The 19,291-nt window shown below is 43.0% G+C and overlaps 1 protein-coding gene across 1 annotated transcript in view; it reads right to left on the bottom strand.

The window, feature by feature from the left end:
• LOC118400449 (lysyl oxidase homolog 2A-like) overlaps window positions 1-19,291 on the bottom strand; it is a 69,884-nt gene that overhangs the window by 17,107 nt on the left and 33,486 nt on the right. Inside the window, exons 6-8 of the mRNA XM_035797337.2 lie at window positions 10,076-10,259; window positions 5,081-5,232; window positions 3,280-3,447 (exon numbers count right to left, since the gene is read on the bottom strand). Of these exons, the coding sequence (XP_035653230.1) occupies window positions 3,280-3,447; window positions 5,081-5,232; window positions 10,076-10,259 (504 nt within the window). The remainder of the gene's footprint in view (window positions 1-3,279; window positions 3,448-5,080; window positions 5,233-10,075; window positions 10,260-19,291) is intronic.

Below are 19,291 nucleotides of genomic sequence, written 5' to 3'. Positions count from 1 at the left end.
AGGACCCTGGGACTAAACACCTCCCTCTGCAACTAGATCCTGGACTTCCTGAGAGGCTGCCCCCAGGTGGTAAGTGTAGACAACAACACGTTTGCCACCCCGATCCTCAACACTGGAGCCCCTCAAGGGTGTGTACTTTGTCCCCTCCTGTACTTCCTGTTCACCCACGACTGCGGGCCCAAACACAACCCCAACACCATCATTAAGTTTGCTGACGACAACAGTGACATCTATGCATAGTCACTTCACCCCTACCTACATGTACAAATTACCTCAACTAACCTGTACCCCTGCACACTGACTCGGTACCGGTACCACCTGTATATAGCCGCGTTTTGTGTTACTTTTTTTTTTTTACTTTAGTTTATTTGGTAAATATTTTCTTAACTCTTCTTGAACTGCACTGTTGGTTTTGGGCTTGTAAGTAAGCATTTCACGGTAAGGTCTACACTTATTGTATTCGGCGCATGTGACAAATAAAGTTTGATTTCAATACTCAAGCCGACAAGGTGCAGAAATCTGTGAATGTGCCCTTGAGCAAGGCACTTAACCCCAATTTTGCTATTGTTGAGATATGGGAACAACTGCCTAGTAGAACCCATTCTGATAGTTGTTGTCCAAAACTCCTTGAGAAGATAGACCATATGTAATCGAGGAAGTGAATAGCATATGAGTTAGGCCTCTTTTTCTCTGATGGATGTTTTCTAGATTTCATGTTTCTGATGATGAGGCTTTATAAAGCAAGTAGCAAGATCCTTAAAGAAACAGTCTCTACATCTTAAATTAAATGTTACTATGTAATGTATTTTGCTGTAAAACTCAACCATATTTAAAGAGAGAGAGAAAGAACGAAAAAGAGAAAGAAAGAGAGTGGGTGAGTCACAATGAGTGAGTAATGTATTACATCTGTCCTCATGGATCTGACTCAGCCTCTTAATACTGTATCATCTGTATGCATCTATATCGATTCCCAAGAGGATAAAAACTCATTCTTCCTGGTATCTCCAATAGAAAAGGAGTAGGGGTGGGTGGGATGGGGGGATGCAGGGGGGATTCTATGGAATGTCAGGAAAGAGGTCAGGAAAGAGGAACCAGAGGAGCAGTAAGTCAGGAAAGAGGAACCAGAGGAGCAGTAAGTCAGGAAAGGGGAACCAGAGCAGTAAGTCAGGAAGCTGTGTGTGTTTGATGATGGACTGTTCTCTAATCTGCTGCTGCTGCTGCTGCTCCACCATCTGGGACAGGGTCTGCTGCTTCCGTCTCTGCTCTACTCTCCACGGGACGGGCTCTGCTGCTTCCGTCTCTGCTCTACTCTCCACGGGACGGGCTCTGCTGCTTCCGTCTCTGCTCTACTCTCCACGGGACAGCGTCTGCTGCTTCCGTCTCTGCTCTACTCTCCACGGGACGGGCTCTGCTGCTTCCGTCTCTGCTCTACTCTCCACGGGACAGGCTCTGCTGCTTCCGTCTTTGCTCTACTCTCCACGGGACAGGCTCTGCTGCTTCCGTCTCTGCTCTACTCTCCACGGGACAGCGTCTGCTGCTTCCGTCTCTGCTCTACTCTCCATGGGACGGGCTCTGCTGCTTCCGTCTCTGCTCTACTCTCCATGGGACGGGCTCTGCTGCTTCCGTCTCTGCTCTACTCTCCACGGGACAGCCTCTGCTGCTTCCGTCTCTGCTCTACTCTCCACGGGACAGGCTCTGCTGCTTCCGTCTCTGCTCTACTCTCCACGGGACAGGCTCTGCTGCTTCCGTCTTTGCTCTACTCTCCACGGGACAGGCTCTGCTGCTTCCGTCTCTGCTCTACTCTCCATGGGACGGGCTCTGCTGCTTCCGTCTTTGCTCTACTCTCCATGGGACGGGCTCTGCTGCTTCCGTCTTTGCTCTACTCTCCACGGGACAGGCTCTGCTGCTTCCATCTTTGCTCTACTCTCCACCAGGCTTTTGTAACAGATTAACCTCTGTTAACATTACTGGATCTCTGCAGGAAAGTTTTTAGTTTTAATGTCACCTGCACAAGTACAGTGAAATGCCTTTCTTGCAAGCTCCAAACCCAACAATGCAGTAATCAATATCAATGTAGCACTACAAATAACATAAGGTGAACAAAAACACAGGAGAAATACAAGTAACAAATAAAAGTGTCTTTCTGTGTGTTTGTCTGTCTGTGTGTCTGTCTGTGAACGTGTGTGTGCTTTCTAGTATATTTAATGCATCCCAAACACATCATGGAAATGTTATGTAGACTGCCATTAAGAGGCGGATTAGTACACAATTACTCTGAGCTCTATCAGCCCAGTCCAATTTCCACTCATTAAACTCTCCCTCCCATTAACCCAGTTCTTCCATGATTCATAAATACTTTCCAGGCTTTTAGCACCACTGCCAGTGGCATTCAGCATGTTAATACACTACAAATGATTTAATGATGACAGACTCTCAAACAGTAGACTCGTCCGAACCCCCCAACATTTTTTTTTTTTATAAAGAATGCACATAGAGGTGGTGTATCGCACACCATGGGACTAAAGATAGCTCTTGTATAATCCTTTAAACAACACAAATAATCAAAATAACAACACTAATAGGTCTGGTACATCAGCAGAAAAGTGTATCTCGCCAATATAGGGATTGCTGATGGTGGTGGGCCAATGAAACTTCAAAGAGCGGGAGCGGACTCCTCACCACCAAGTGTATACTGTTCACATACGCCACAGGCCTGTACATGTGAATGTTTATGGTACCCAGGCTAACCTGTAGCCTCTCCTCACTCCATCCCCTCTGTCAGTGTGGAGACTATAAACTCTAAGGTCAGAGCCCCTTTTACTTTCCTTTAGTGAGCATCTCCAGCTGTTTACAGCTAAGTATATCAGACCCATATGGATATATGAAGTTTACTGGAGGTGATTACATGGCTCTGATGTATATAACTGAGGCCAACTTGAAACACAGTAGGACCAAATTAGGTAGTTTTATGAAGTAATAGCACCAGTGCTAGACCTGACTATTTCCCCAACATCCACACAAATAACACTGGGGTAAAAACATATACTTATCTGTGCGTTCCAATCACACAAAAGGTATAATTGACCCTTTATATAATTACATGTTGTCGATACTTACACAGAAACAGGAAACACAATGGTAATAGTTTTACTGTACAGGATTTTGAAATAATCATAAACAAAATCTGAGATGAAATTGACCGTTTGTCAAAGAATGTTAGGCTTTTGATCATCTGGCTGACCAGCCAATGAGATGAGCGTTTGATGTGTGTAAACGCACCTGGAAGGCGTTGCTGGCAAACCCAAGGCCCAGCTGCCTGCACACGACCGTGGCCTCCATGGTGCCCCAGCTATCACTACACACTGTGCCCCACACCAGCGAGTCATTCTTCTCCGCCAGCACCTCCACACGCCCCTCAAACGGGTTCCGCCCACCGCTCAGACGCAGCTGCAACACAGTAAAGGAGAGATTAGATGTTTATAAAGGCAGTCCCATTCTGCTCATATGTTTTGGGTTTATTGGACATGCCAGAGATAGAGAGGAAAGACAGGAGGAGTGTGCTGAGATGGAATCCATGCTTATGTGTTTTAGGGGCAGTGGCTTAGACCACTATATCAGGGGTCGAGCCCATGGACTCCCGCACAGGCAAACCAGCGACAAAGGAGCCTTCATCATTTGTTAGCAAAACAATTTAAAATCAGGTTTTGCCTTATCATCAGCTGAATAATAATGGCAAGTAGAAGTAATCAACATTTTAAAATGAATAGACTTGGTAGACAGTTTCATTATTTTGACCTCCCCACAGTTCATTGAGAGAGGAAGTGTAAACTCTAACATAGTCTATTAGCTAGAAAGATATCTTGGCGGCATAGAGAAAATATTGCTGTTGTAAAGCACATTTTCGGCAATTCTACACATTTCCCCATAAATTGTTGCAGTTTTGAAGCTAATATCTAGCAATTCTGCACAGTTTGGCATGGAGCTGAGAGATAATTTTGCCGTTTTCAAGCAAATTTCCTGCAATTCTATGCATTTCGCCCTGGCTAATGCTGTGTTCCTCTGCTCAAATATAGCTAAATCAATGGGCATGTGCCCTGAATGCCCGTTTTTGGGGGGGGATTTTCTCCCTGAATGTCTAACTCTAATTTAATTATTAGTTTTCAAAAACGGTATTATCTAAAAATAAATATAGTTCAATATCTTTTATGCATGCTTTCTATCTGGTTTTAGTTGTTTACGTTGACTCTGAAACAGTTTTTCCATCCAGAAATGTACCACTTAGACGGCCTGCCTAAGAGTTTTCTATACAGAAAAAAAATCTGTAATTAGCTCCAATTACTGTAACTTCCTACATATTAAACGTATCGTTTGAGATTTTGTCAATGAAGCCATTTATCTACTTCCCCAGAGTCGGATGAACAAGAACAGCTACCATGCTAACTCTTCCTTTAGACGTCCAGTCATTGTGCTAACGCTAGTTAGCAGTGGCTTGTGAACTTCCTTTTTATTGGATGCAGAGACATAAAAATGCTATCTGTTGCAGCTACCAATATTCATGAAATGCTTTTTTTCTCCACGTAAAATATATTTTTCAAAAATATGACAATAATACATTTGCGGACCCCCTACAGTACCTCTGGGGACACCAGTAAAAATAAAACTGCACTCGATCACCTGCTAGGCCACAGATTGGATGTTTATTATGAGCTAAAAAAGACACTTGATTCAAAGAGGTAGAATATTCCATCATCTTTGTTGAGTATTCTGAATTACTGAGAAAACAGAAAATATTTGTCATAAATTCTCTCTTTGGCTGTGAAATGCTTTATCTAAAGTATTTTTAGAAGCATTTCTTCTACTATGAAAATAGTTTGGCTAAAATTTGTAGTTGGCATCAATGATGGAATCGCAACAACTAAACTTTGCACATCCACAGATGACAAACAAACGTTTAGTGTATTTGTTCATTTTCATTTGGCAACAGTTGGCAATAGACGTATATACTAGTTATATATGAGTAATACACAAGTACTATATGAGTAATACCAATGAGCGGTGGGCATTTACTAGGCCTACTCACTTTGTTCTGGAAGCCCATGGCAGGAACATTACATCTAACCGCAGCATCCTCCTCGTGACTGCAGCCCAGGGCATCTCTGTTGAAGTAACACTCTGTGAGGGACTTCTCAAATCCAGAGCACTCCACCTCATTCATATGGGCTGGGCCCATTCCTACAGAGGAGAGAAGACACACCTGGAGTCAGCTCCATCCCACTCTCAATCATATAATTAAATATGTATCTCTATGCTTTCAATACCCCAGGAGACAGACAGAATGGAGATTCTCCATTGAAAGAGCTTTTTAGTTCAGGACTAGGCTTAACCTGTATCTGGGAAACCAGCCAACTATGTTTAAATGCATGGCAATGATGTGGAACAGGGGTACAATCACACTTTTAGGACAACTCTGACCCATTTGAGTAGGGCTCTTGGGAACATTGAACTGTTCTCTCCAGAGGTGTGGACTCGAGTCACATGACTTGACAAATTTGATGACTTGAGACTCAACTTGATATTAAATAAAATATCTTGAGACTTGGAGCCTCAAGACTATGGACTTATCTGTCCAGGTTTTGTCATGTTTTGTCACTCATTTTGTGGCACAGAGTCTCCATGGATTACTCTCCGCAAAGCCAGAGAGAGTAGCCGCAGCATGGGAAAGGGAAGGGAAAGGGGATACCTAGTCAATTGCACACTGAATGATTTAAACCGAAATATGCCTTCCAAAATGTGTTATGGGTATTGATTATTGACCAATGACTGGTCATCAGCATTGGTTTACAAAGGGGGCGCATATCCAAATTAGTGACCAGAAAACACTTGCTTCCTTTTCTCCGGTTTTGCCTAACAAAAACAGATTTGGCCTACATTTATATTATCCACAAAGAATACAGTTTAGAAAACTACTATGGAGGCATCTTTGCCAGAATAATTTGATTGATCATTTTAATATTTTGGGTGGCTACTGGCTGTATGTCTAAAGATAGTGTAGCTGTAACATTGCATTGCCTTCAATATTATGGGATCAAGATGTTACATATTCTGGCAAATGAATTACACTATTTGTGAGGAAGAAAAGGGCTACCCAGTTGGCCTTATGATTCTGCATGCTCTGGACTCCAGAGAAATTACATGATATCCCTACTTGATATTGTTAACATGAATTACTTTCAGCTAAAAATGCAGGTGTAAAATGCAGTTTATTTCTGTATCTTAACTAGGGTTGCAAAGGGTCGGAAACTTTCCTTGAATATTTCCGGGCTTTTTCCTGAAATTTTCCATGGGAAGTTAAGCCCAATTTGGGGAATTTTGCTTAAATTCATCAAAAACAGTTAGCTTATTACAATTAACCTTTTTTTGTGGGATACACGTAAGGCAATTATAGGTCTTGTGGCATATTTTGGTTAAACTATCCCCAATTCAATGGAATTGCAACCCTCTGCATGCACAGTACATTCTTCCATCACATGTGCAGTGCACTCTTCCATCACATGTACAGCTGATTATCAAGATCTTGCACACTAATGAGATGCTTTTGAGCCCACACTACTACACTGTATGAGCCAAGGTTGACATGCTTTCTGGTAAGTTTTGATTACAATACTAGATGGGGTGAATATATTTTATATGACATACAAGATTATTTGTTAACTTCTTCGAGATAGGGGGCGCTCTTTTAATTTTTGGATAAAAAACGTTCCCGTTTTAAACAAGATATTTTGTCACGAAAAGATGCTCGACTATGCATGTAATTGACAGCTTTGGAAAGAAAAAACTCGGACGTTTCCAAAACTGCAAAGATATTATCTGTGAGTGCCCCAGAACTAATGCTACAGGCGAAACCAAGATGAAATTTCATACAGGAAATGGTCCAGATTTTCAATGGCCTGTGTTCCAATGTCTCCTTATATGGCTGTGAATGCGCCAGGAATGAGCCTGCACTTTCTGTCGTTTCCCCAAAGTGTCTGCAGCATTGTGACGTATTTGTAGGCATATCATTGGAAGATTGACCATAAGAGACTACATTTACCAGGTCTCCAGCTCCATGCGCGTTCCATTTTCTTCAGAGGAGAAAGTCAACTGCCACAAATGATTTATCATCGATAGATATGTGAAAAACACCTTGAGGATTGATTCTAAACAATGTTTGCCATGTTTCTGTCGATATTATGGAGTTAATTTGGAAAAAAGTTTGCGTTGTAATGACTTAATTTTTGTTTTTTTCTTACCCAAACGTGATGAACAAAACGGAGCGATTTGTCCTACACAAATAATATTTTTGGAAAAACTGAACATTTGCTATCTAACTGAGAGTCTCCTCATTGAAAACATCTGAAGTTCTTCAAAGGTAAATGATTTTATTTGAATGCTTTTCTTGTTTTTGTGAAAATGTTGCATGCTGAATGCTAGGCTTAATGGTATGCTAGCTATCAATACTCTTACACAAATGCTTGTTTAGCTATGGTTCAAAAGCATATATTGAAAATCTGAGATGACAGTGTTGTTAACAAAAGGCTAAGCTTGAGACCTAATATATTTATTTTATTTGCGATTTTCATGAATAGTTAACGTTGTGTTATGCTAATGAGCTTGCAGCGATAATTACACTCCTGGATACAGCTTTTTTTTTCGTAGCCAAACGTGATGAACAAAACGGAGCGATTTGTCCTACACAAATCATCTTTTTGGAAAAACTGAACATTTGCTATCTAACGGAGTCTCCTCATTGAAAACATCTGAAGTTCTTCAAAGGTAAATTATTTTATTTGAATGCTTTTCTTGTTTTTGTGAAAATGTTGCATGTTGAATGCTAGGCTTAATGCTATGCTAGCTATCAATACTCTTACACAAATGCTTGTTTAGCTATGGTTCAAAAGCATATTTTGAAAATCTGAGATGACAGTGTTGTTAACAAAAGGCTAAGCTTGAGAGCTAATATATTTATTTCATTTCATTTGCGATTTTCATGAATAGTTAACGTTACGTTATGGTAATGAGCTTGAGGCTATAAATAGGATCCTGGATACGGGATTGCTCGTCGCAACAGGTTAACTAGTAAATAGTAGCCTACAGCAAAGTGTGTTTAAATCATTTCGAACTTGTTAACAATTTCTGCTAGGTAGTTTTTGCTACCATATGGGTTTTAGCTTGCTTGAGCCTGCTAACTGAAGAGTGTTAATTCACCTGTTTCCATACATGTTTCATTTTAAAACATTTATCTTACAAAGGAGTTGTTTTAATCTAACTGCTTAACTATTTATCCGTATATGGAATTGTATTGTTTTATACAATTATTTTATAATCTTTACAGGAAAATGCCATGGGCACTATCTGATGTGTGGAGACATTTCACTGCAGCGAATGTAGAAGGAAAAGCTGTGTACATTTGCAAATACTGTGCCAAATCATATGTGAAGAATGCAACAAAGATGCATAATCATCTGGCCAAGTGCATAAAGTTCCCTCAGCGCTCACAACAAGCAACCTCTGACAAAACTACTTCTATCCGAGGTGGAAATCAGACACCTTATCGACAGCAACAGCTCATGTTTTGTTTTACTCAATGGAGGAACATAGACAGAGAAATGGTAATGAATGTCTTGCTCGAGCTGTCTATGCAACTGGTTCACCTCTGATGCTCACAGGAAATGTGTATTGGAAGAGATTTCTGAATGTTCTTCGCCCAGCATACACCCCTCCAACCAGACATGCTTTATCTACTCATTTGCTGGATGCAGAGTTCAACAGAGTTCAAGTGAAGGTCAAGCAAATCATAGAGAAAGCAGACTGTATTGCAATCATCTCTGATGGGTGGTTGAATGTTCATGGGCAAGGAATAATTAACTACATCACCTCCACCCCTCAACCAGTATTCTACAAGAGTACAGACACAAGGGACAACAGACACACCGGTCTCTAGATTGCAGATGAGCTGAAGGCAGTCATCAATAACCTTGGACCACAGAAGGTATTTGCACTGGTGACAGAAAATGCTGCGAACATGAAGTCTGCTTGGTCTAAAGTGGAGGAGTCCTACCATCACATCACACCCATTGGCTGTGCTGCTCATGCATTGAATCTGCTCCTCAATGACATCATGGCACTGAAAACAATAGATGTGCGCTACAAGAGAGCCAAGGAAATGGTTATGTATGTGAAGGGTCCTCAAGTTATTGCAGCAATCTACCTAACCAAGCAAAGTGAGAAGAATAAGAGCACCACATTGAAGCTGCCCAGCAACACCCGTTGGGGTGGTGTTGTCATCATGTTTGGAGAGGAAGGAGTCTCTCAACAAATGGCCATATCACAGTCTGCCGATATGGACAGCCCCATCAAGAGGATCCTCCTGGATGATATATTTTGGGAGAGAGTGGTAAGCAGCCAGAACCTCCTGAAACCTATAGCAGTAGCCATTGCACAGATTGAGAGAGACAAACATCCTGTCTGATGTTCAGACTCTGCTTGCAGATGTAAGAGAAGAAATATGTACTGCCCTGCCCACTTCACTGTTGGTCCAAGCAGAGGAAACTGGAGTCCTGAAATAAATAAAAAGGCTTGAAGACTTCTGCCTGAAGCCCATACACGCCGCAGCGTACATTTTGGACCCCGAGTATGCTGGCAAGAGCATCCTGTCTGGTGCAGAGATCAAAGAGGCTTATGGTGTCATCACTACCATGTCTCGCCACCTTGGCCTGGATGAGGGCAAGGTTCCTGGCAGTCTGGCGAAGTACACTTCCAAGCAAGGGCTTTGGGATGAAGATGCAATATGGCAGTCGTGCCAACATATCTCATCAGCCACCTGGTGGAAGGCTCTTTGTGGATCTGAGGATCTTTTCCCTGTTGCCTCCATCATCCTCCAAATCCCACCAACATCAGAGCTGTCTGAGGTGGTTGGTCTGAGACTTACCGGATGACTATGAATCAATTATTCCATATTCCATTACAGTTGGTGAATGTACTTGGTTGGCATGTAGAAGGCATTTACCTGGCAAGCACAGAGAGAGAGAAGACCTACCTTGTCCCAGCCTGCCTCCAGCGAGGGCCTCCTTTGCACTCCCGAAGCCCAGTTCTCGACACACCACGGACGCTGCCTTTAGGTTCCAGCTGTCATCACAGACGGTGCCCCATTTGCCATTCTTCAGCACCTCCACTCGCCCGTCTCCTGTGTTGGCCCCACCTCTCAGACGCACCAGGGGTTGCTGCGGAAATGATTCATGGTACAACAGTTAGGCCTACTGTTACTGAGAAACAATAGTTCACATTCAGTTGACATACTGTTTTGAATAGGTCCAATGAGACATTTACTTTGAGACATCTGTATGTATTCTTTACTGTAGCAGTCGATATCGATTTTGTTAGTAGAACCACAAAGACAAACAATATTGTATTGTTTCATACATTTTGGGATAATTATGACTTATTATGAGAGAGAGATCAGTGTACTGTATCTATTCTGTCTTTAGTTCAGAGCTCATGACTCATTAGTAAAGTGTTCCAACACAGTGTTCTACAGCTTGGGTCTCTGAGTTTAATCACTTGCAAACAGAATGTGCACAATATAGCTGTGTTTGGAGAAATCTAAGAAGAGTGTAAGGATGCTGGGAGACGAGATGCAAGCACAGGGAGTAAACATTTAATAAATAACGGACATGAAACAAAACACGGACAGCTTCTGGACAGAGGAAACCAAATGACATTAATGCTGACACAGGGATCAAACTGAGGAACAGACAAATATAGAGGGGGCATGCGCGTAACAATGGTGACAGGTGTGCGTAATGATGGGCAGCCTGGCGCCCTCTAACACCATTGAGGGGGAGTGGGAGCAGGCATGACAGTACCCCCCCTATAGGGGCGGCACCCGGCGTCCCACCTGGGCGAGCCTGATGGGCCGGCCGAGGCGTGGGAGCTCGACAAGCCGGCGGAGGCGTGTGAGCCGGCTGAGGTGTGGGATCCCGACGAGCCGGCCGTTGCGTGGTAGCCCGACGAGCCGGCTGAGGCATGATGTGGGGTGGGAGCCTGCCGAGCCAACCGAGGCAAGGAAACCTCTTGAGCCTGATGAGCCAGCTAAGGCACCCCTTGTTCCATCAGCAGCGGCATCTGGACCCAACGTCACCAACCAAAACAACAATAAAAAACTCCCTGATGCTTCCAATATTGGTGTGTCGTGTCTTTCGCTATGCCGGATTAAGTGATATGACATGCTATTCTATAAAATCCTTTCTCTGTAATTAATATTACCTGATTGAGCTCATCATGTAAATGTAATTAACTAGAAAGTCAGGGCACCACGAAAGAGTGTTTATAGAGCTGTTATCTTCCGAATAAACTCTTAAAGACCTAGTAATATTTTACATCAATAGCAGTCAACATTAATCTTCATCTTACTTCAGTCTCATAATCTGAAAGTTGTACATTCTTGGTTATCTTCACGAACCCTGGCTAACAAGTTGAATCAGCAATGCAAAATTGGGTTTGAATATTTATTTATCTAAATACCTAACTAATCACACAGAATTACATATACACAAAATGCAAATTATATCATACAGAAAACGTCCCTGGTGGACGGAGCCGACATAATTTCTGGTTACATATAGGAATCAAATCAAATCAAATGTATTTGTCACATACACATGGTTAGCAGATGTTAATGCGGGTGTAGCGAAATGCTTGTGCTTCTAGTTCCAACAATGCAGTAATAACCAACGAGTAATCTAACCTAACAATTCCAAAACTACTACCTTATACACACAAGTGTAAAGGGATAAAGAATATGTACATAAAGATAAATTAATGAGTGATGGTACAGAACGGCATAGGCAAGATGCAGTAGATGGTATCGAGTACAGTATATACATATGAGATGAGTAATGTAGGGTATGTAAACAAAGTGGCATAGTTTAAAGTGGCTAGTGATACATGTATTACATAAAGATGCAGTAGATGATATAGAGTACAGTATATACATATACATATGAGATGAGTAATGTAGGGTATGTAAACATTATACACTGCTCAAAAAAATTAAGGGAACACTAAAATAACACATCCTAGATCTCAATGAATGAAATATTCTTATTAAATACTTTTTTCTTTACATAGTTGAATGTGCTGACAACAAAATCACACACAAATTATCAATGGAAATCAAATTTATCACACTCAAAATTAAATTGGAAAACCACACTACAGGCTGATCCAACTTTGATGTAATGTCCTTAAAACAAGTCAAAATGAGGCTCAGTAGTGTGTGTGGCCTCCACGTGCCTGTATGACCTCCCTACAACGCCTGGGCATGCTCCTGATGAGGTGGCGGATGGTCTCCTGAGGGATCTCCTCCCAGACCTGGACTAAAGCATCCACTAACTCCTGGACAGTCTGTGGTGCAACGTGGCGTTGGTGGATGGAGCGAGACATGATGTGCTCAATTGGATTCAGGTCTGGGGAACGGGCGGGCCAGTCCATAGCATCAATTCCTTCCTCTTGCAGGAACTGCTGACACACTCCAGCCACATGAGGTCTAGCATTGTCTTGCATTAGGAGGAACCCAGGGCCAACCGCACCAGCATATGGTCTCACAAGGGGTCTGAGGATCTCATCTCGGTACCTAATGGCAGTCAGGCTACATCTGGTGAGCACATGGAGGGCTGTGCGGCCCCCCAAAGAAATGCCACCCAACACCATGACTGACCCACCGCCGAACCGGTCATGCTGGAGGATGTTGCAGGCAGCAGAACGTTCTCCACGGCATCTCCAGACTGTCACGTCTGTCACATGTGCTCAGTGTGAACCTGCTTTCATCTGTGAAGGGCACAGGGCGCCAGTGGCCAATTTGCCAATCTTGGTGTTCTCTGGCAAATGCCAAACGTCCTGCACGGTGTTGGGCTGTAAGCACAACCCCCACCTGTGGATGTCGGGCCCTCATACCACCCTCATGGAGTCTTTCTGACCGTTTGAGCAGACATATTCACATTTGTGGCCTGCTGGAGGTCATTTTGCAGGGCTCTGGCAGTGCTCCTCCTGCTCCTCCTTGCACAAAGGCAGAGGTAGCGGTCCTGCTGCTGGGTTGTTGCCCTCCTACGGCCTCCTCCACGTCTCCTGATGTACTGGCCTGTCTCCTGGTAGCGCCTCCATGCTCTGGACACTACGCTGACAGACACAGCAAACCTTCTTGCCACAGCTCGCATTGATGTGCCATCCTGGATGAGCTGCACTACCTGAGCCACTTGTGTGGGTTGTAGACTCCGTCTCATGCTACCACTAGAGTGAAAGCACCACCAGCATTCAAAAGTGACCAAAACATCAGCCAGAAAGCATAGGAACTGAGAAGTGGTCTGTGGTCCCCACCTGCAGAACCACTCCTTTATTGGGAGTGTCTTGCTGATTACCTATAATTTCCACCTGTTGTCTATTCCATTTGCACAACAGCATGTGAAATTTATTGTCAATCAGTGTTGCTTCCTAAGTGGACAGTTTGATTTCACAGAAGTGTGATTGACTTGGAGTTACATTGTGTTGTTTAAGTGTTCCCTTTATTTTTTTGAGCAGTGTATTAAGTAGTATTGTTTAAAGTGGCTAGTGATATATTTTACATCAATTTCCATCAATTCCCATTATTAAAGTGGCTGGAGTTGAGTCAGTGTGTTGGCAGCAGCCACTTAATGTTAGTGGTGGCTGATTAACAGTCTGATGGCCTTGAGATAGAAGCTGTTTTTCAGTCTCTCGGTCCCTGCTTTGATGCACTTGTACTGACCTCGCACCTGTACTGACCTCGGATGATAGCGGGTTGAACAGGCAGTGGCTCGGGTGGTTGTTGTCCTTGATGATCTTTCTTGCCTTCCTGTGACATTGGGTGGTGTAGGTGTCCTGGAGGGCAGGTAGTTTGCCCCCGGTGATGCGTTGTGCAGACCTCACTACCCTCTGGAGAGCCTTGCGGTTGTGGGCGGAGCAGTTGCCGTACCAGGCGGTGATACAGCCTGACAGGATGCTCTCGATTATGCACCTGTAGAAGTTTGTGAGTGCTTTTGGTGACAAGCCAAATTTCTTCAGCCTCCTGAGGTTGAAGAGGCGCTGCTGCGCCTTCTTCACGATGCTGTCTGTGTGGGTGGACCAATTCAGTTTGTCTGTGATGTGTATGCCGAGGAACTTAAAACTTACTACCCTCTCCACTACTGTCCCATCGATGTGGAGAGGGGGGCGCTCCCTCTGCTGTTTCCTGAAGTCCACAATCATCTCCTTAGTTTGGTTGAAGTTGAGTGTGAGGTTATTTTCCTGACACCACACTCCGAGGGCCCTCATCTCCTCCCTGTAGGCCGTCTCGTCGCTGTTGGTAATCAAGCCTACCACTGTAGTGTCGTCCGCAAACTTGATGATTGAGTTGGAGGCGTGCATGGCCACACAGTTGTGGGTGAACAGGGAGTAGAGGAGAGGGCTCAGGGGGGGTTGGGTTTGAGTGAAAGAGTGGGAAGACTGAGGAACAAAGGGAGAAGCCATGCTATCGTAAATCTTATGCATTCTAAATTACCGCCCATTTGGAAAAGGAAAATGCAATAAATATTTACTCTGAGCTGCGCTTCGGTAGGTTGGTCGTAGATGTTGGCCAACAGAGATCTTCCTGTCCTCGGAAGAATGTCATTGGTGGTAAATTCGATACGTTGTAGTATCGTCGTTTTGTGTTAGACTGGATACGTCGTCCGTCCTTTCCTAGCCAACGTTTACAGCTGCTGTTGCTAGGATGTCTCACTTCTTTAGTGAATAAGAGTTAAACGTTTATACCATTCACAACCAAAGCTCACGCTGAGGTTGGCTTATTTCTGTAGTTGACATGTTAGTCCTTTTCAACGTATGGACCGTCGTCCTATCGTCCTAGGAACAGAAGGTTACATTTTCGTCAAGGGCTTATATAGTGGAGGGAGAGAAGGGTGTTTCATAGTTTATAACCCATGTCTTTTCACAGGGGCGGGCCACTGATTGAGCAGAGCTCTAACTTTATGAAAACCCAAATCTCTCATTTGGAAGCTAAAATTACATTTAATCTTTTCACAAATAGTGTCATATTTAAACATTTAAATTGCACAACAATTCCATGTGAATCTGATAACTAGAATGTGTAGACTTTCCTAGATACAGTTTATGTCGTCCTGTCATCAGTCATAATGTCTCAGATGACAACCGAACTGACATCATATTCATTAAGTACCAACGCATATTTTCAACTGGTTCTATTACCGAATTATGGTTCCTTTCCCCCACTTGTTTGATGTTCCCAGACTCTATGTTTAACAAAGGCTATTCAAGAGTCCTTCATTAGAGTCAGAGAGAGAGGGAAGGGAGAAAGGTATTTATGGGGGGGGTCATAAACCTTACCCACAGGCCAATGTCAGGACAGATGCTGGGAGACGAGAAGTAAGAGGGAGTGAACATTTAATTCACAATGGACATGAAACAAAACATGGACAGCATCTGGACAGGGGAAACAAAACTACATTAATGCTGACACGGGGATCAAACTGAGGAACAGACAGATATAGAGGGGGGAATCAACAAAGTGAAGGAGTACAGGTTAGTCCAATGAAGCGCTGATGCGCATAACTATGATGACAGGTGTGCGTAATGATGGGCAGCCTGGTGCCCTCGAGCGCCAGAAAGGGGGAGGGGAGCAGGCATGACAGAATCGATTTTACATAACATTAAAGAGATTCTCCGGTATTTTTGTATACTTTTTAGCCAGTAGTTCTGAAAGTAGCGCTCACGAGTGCAAAAATACGAATAAAGTTGTTAAATTACGAGTCTAGTTGGTTTAGCCAAAGAAAAAGTCGGAACCTTCCTGCTAGCCATGATTGGCTGAGATAATGAGTGGGCTGGACATGCCGAGAAATGAGTTTCAGAATGGTCTGCAGTGTAGCATCTTGTGTCTCTAAAATGAGTTGCTCATTATGCGTACATAATCCTTTCTACTGCAGGTTTTTTCAAAAGATATAACGTTAGCCACGGAGAACTGCAAATATGTTGCTACTGCTCTCAATAACATTTCTGCCCTGAATTTATCAGGCGGTTCATTATTTAGCTTGCTACACGTCTAAACAAAAGACCCCAAGTTAAAGCTTGCTGTTAGCTAGATAATGTTAGCTGATGTTAGATGGCTGGCTAGCTAACATTACGTGTATGAACTGTGTAGTGATATTTTAGAATACCATTTCGCGTCTATTGTATAATAATGCAAAAGTATTTGTATCTGGAATTTGTCTTTCAGCATCAGTAGAACACACCTGACTCTCCTCCCCCAGTCATACAAGGAGAATGTTCTAATGCCTCCCATCAAAAAGAGAGCTGGCCCAAGCAAGCACAGGTGACACCTGAAGCACGAGGACTTGCAGCATGTGGTGAACTTCATCAACAACTACGCAGAGGATAAAGCAATAGTATTACCAGGACGCCACCCAGACCAAACACTTTGGTGGAAAGCTGCTGTCATCCCATGTGACAAAAGCAGCAGTGTGGCGTCTCTACAAGGAATTGATGACAACACTTGGTATGTAATGCATAAACACATTTTGATTTATTTAATTGACCTCCAACATGATTGGCACTACTTTTTTGATCTCACATTATTTATGTATCTGTGGGCCCCCGACTGAACCTGAAAACAGTCTGGACCTTCACTTCCTGATCACAGGCCACACCAAGTTTGCCCCCGACTGGTGCTTCGGCCTCATCAAGCAGCACTTCAGAAAGACCAGAGTGAACACTTTGTCTGAGATTGTTAGTGTTGAAGTCAGCACTGTGACAGGGGTTAACATCCCACAGCTGGTTGGACTGGAGGATGATACGGTTCTTTTGGAAAGCTATGGTTGGCAACAACACCTGACTCTGTACTTCAGGCCGCTGCCACAGATGAAGCAGTACCAGCACTTCAGGTGAAACTCATTTTCATTGCATTGTATGAGGTTACTCTTCTTATCTAAACTTGGGAGTTAAATTGATGTTGAGCAATGTTGTTATCTCTTCTGATTGAATTTTATTCCTGGTGTTGTTGTCGCCAAGGAGCGCTCGGACTGTCGGGACCAGGTTTCAGCTGCTGCGCAATGCTGACATCCTTCCTCCCATAGATGATCTGCCTGTACAAGCACCACCTGGACTGGACACAGCTAGACAAACTCATTTTTTTGAGAAGATCAGGGAGTTTTGCAACGAAGAGGCTATGGACATCACATGTCCTAAACCAAAGTCAAGGGCAGGACAGAAACAGGCTCTCTGAATATAGATTGCCTTGTTCATGCGTGGTTCGGACGAACCAGTCATTAGCACTATCTGCAGTGCCTCTATTCAAATGACTCACACACACCATACTTTGCTGCTACTATTTTTTTATCCTGCTGCTCAGTCAATTTACCCCTGATTGTATGCATATAATTACCTCGTCTATCACTGATATCGTTATTGATATTGTTCTTGTAAATACTGTATATTATTTTATTTATATTGACAATATCTATTTCTGATATTGCTACTATGCAAGTAACCATTTGGCTGTACCGTTTACACCTTCTGTAGAGACCATCCACTTAGCAAGACAGCAAAATATTGATACAGTTGAAGTCAGAAGTTTATATACACTTAGGATGGAGTCATTAAAACTCGTTTTTCAACCACTCCACAAACGTCTTGTTAACAAACTATAGTTTTGGCAAGTCGGTTAGGACATCTACTTTGTGCATGAAACAAGTAATTTTTCCAACAATTGTTTACAGACAGATTATTTCACTTATACTTCACTGTATCACAAATCCAGTGGGTCAGAAGTTTATATACACTGAGTTGACTGTGCCTTTAAAGCTTGGAAAATTCCAGAAAATGATGTCATGGCTTTAGAAGCTTCTAATAGGCTAATTGACATAATTTGAGTCAATTGGAGGTGTACCTGTGGATATATTTAAAGGCCTACCTTCAAACTCAGTGCCTCTTTGCTTGATATCATGGGGAAATTAAAAGAAATCAGCCAAGACCTCAGAAAAATAATTGTAGACCACAAGTCTGGTTCATCCTTGGGAGAAATTTCCAAACACCTGAAGGTACCACGTTCATCTGTACAAACAATAGTACGCAAGTATAAACACCATGGGACCACGCAGCCGTCATACCGCTCAGGAAGGAAACGTGTTCTGTCTCCTAGAGATGAACGTACTTTGGTGCGAAAAGTGCAACGCAATCCCAGAACAACAGCAAAGGAACTTGTGAAGATGCAGAAGGAAACAGGTACAAAAGTATCTATAGCCACAGTGATAAAGCGCGAGAGCAGGGAGAAAGAGGTGCCGCTATAGCAGGTGGGGGAGGGTCCGTACTGTGAGCGAGTGACACAGGGAGCAGGGAGGGAGAGATGACAGACAGCAACCAACCAACAAGCCGACTCGCACTATAATAGACTAATAGCTGACATAGCTAGGTTATTTATCATCAAATATTAATATTTGCTAGGCTAAAAGAGGCTGCAGTGCATGCACTTTCTCATCTTACAGTTACAAATAACATCTCCATTCAGAATATTAAGTAGCAGCCCAAATGTTGGCTCTTGGTCATTGTAGCCTATCATTCTCCTTTAAATTTTTATTCTGTCATTTTAATTCCATCTTCCATTGATTAGATATCTCCTAACTTTTGCCACACACAGAGGCTGCTTTGATGACTTATAATTGGCCAACAACAACAACCAACTACACGCCCCACACTCGTAAAAAGCAAGAGCAGCAGCATAAATTATAACATTTCTCTCTATTGAAGCAGTCATGTTTGGATTGGTATGGGCCTTTCCGGACAAGTCACTTAAAATTACACATACCTGAGACCCGTGACAATCTTATCACCTGTGACGTGACATTATTTAGAATTCTGGATCCGTGAAGGGGGTACAGGTGGATCCATGAAGACCTCTAGCTCATTGGCTTGAACTCGAATTGTTAGGGGGCTGGCCCACGTGGGGGAAAATTTTGGGAAAATGGCACAGCACAGCTTTGAGAAAAATATTTGCTTTCAAACTTGGGATTTCGTGGCTAACAACACATTGACACATCCAGCCCAAAGTAGTCGCCAAAGTTCCGAAGCATGTCTTTAACAACTCAGGACTTTCCTAGGGTCTTGTTCTTCATAATTTTCTCCTCTTCTGAATGCTTTCAATTTCAATACAAGATACAGGGCCAGAGACAGCTCAAACTGTAGTATTCACATCTCTATC

Source organism: Oncorhynchus keta, chromosome 21 (genome assembly GCF_023373465.1).
Source record: "Oncorhynchus keta strain PuntledgeMale-10-30-2019 chromosome 21, Oket_V2, whole genome shotgun sequence".
Classification (NCBI taxonomy): domain Eukaryota; kingdom Metazoa; phylum Chordata; class Actinopteri; order Salmoniformes; family Salmonidae; genus Oncorhynchus; species Oncorhynchus keta.
The sequence above is the reverse complement of the archived record's forward strand: the minus strand, read 5'-3'. Positions and strand labels throughout refer to the sequence as shown.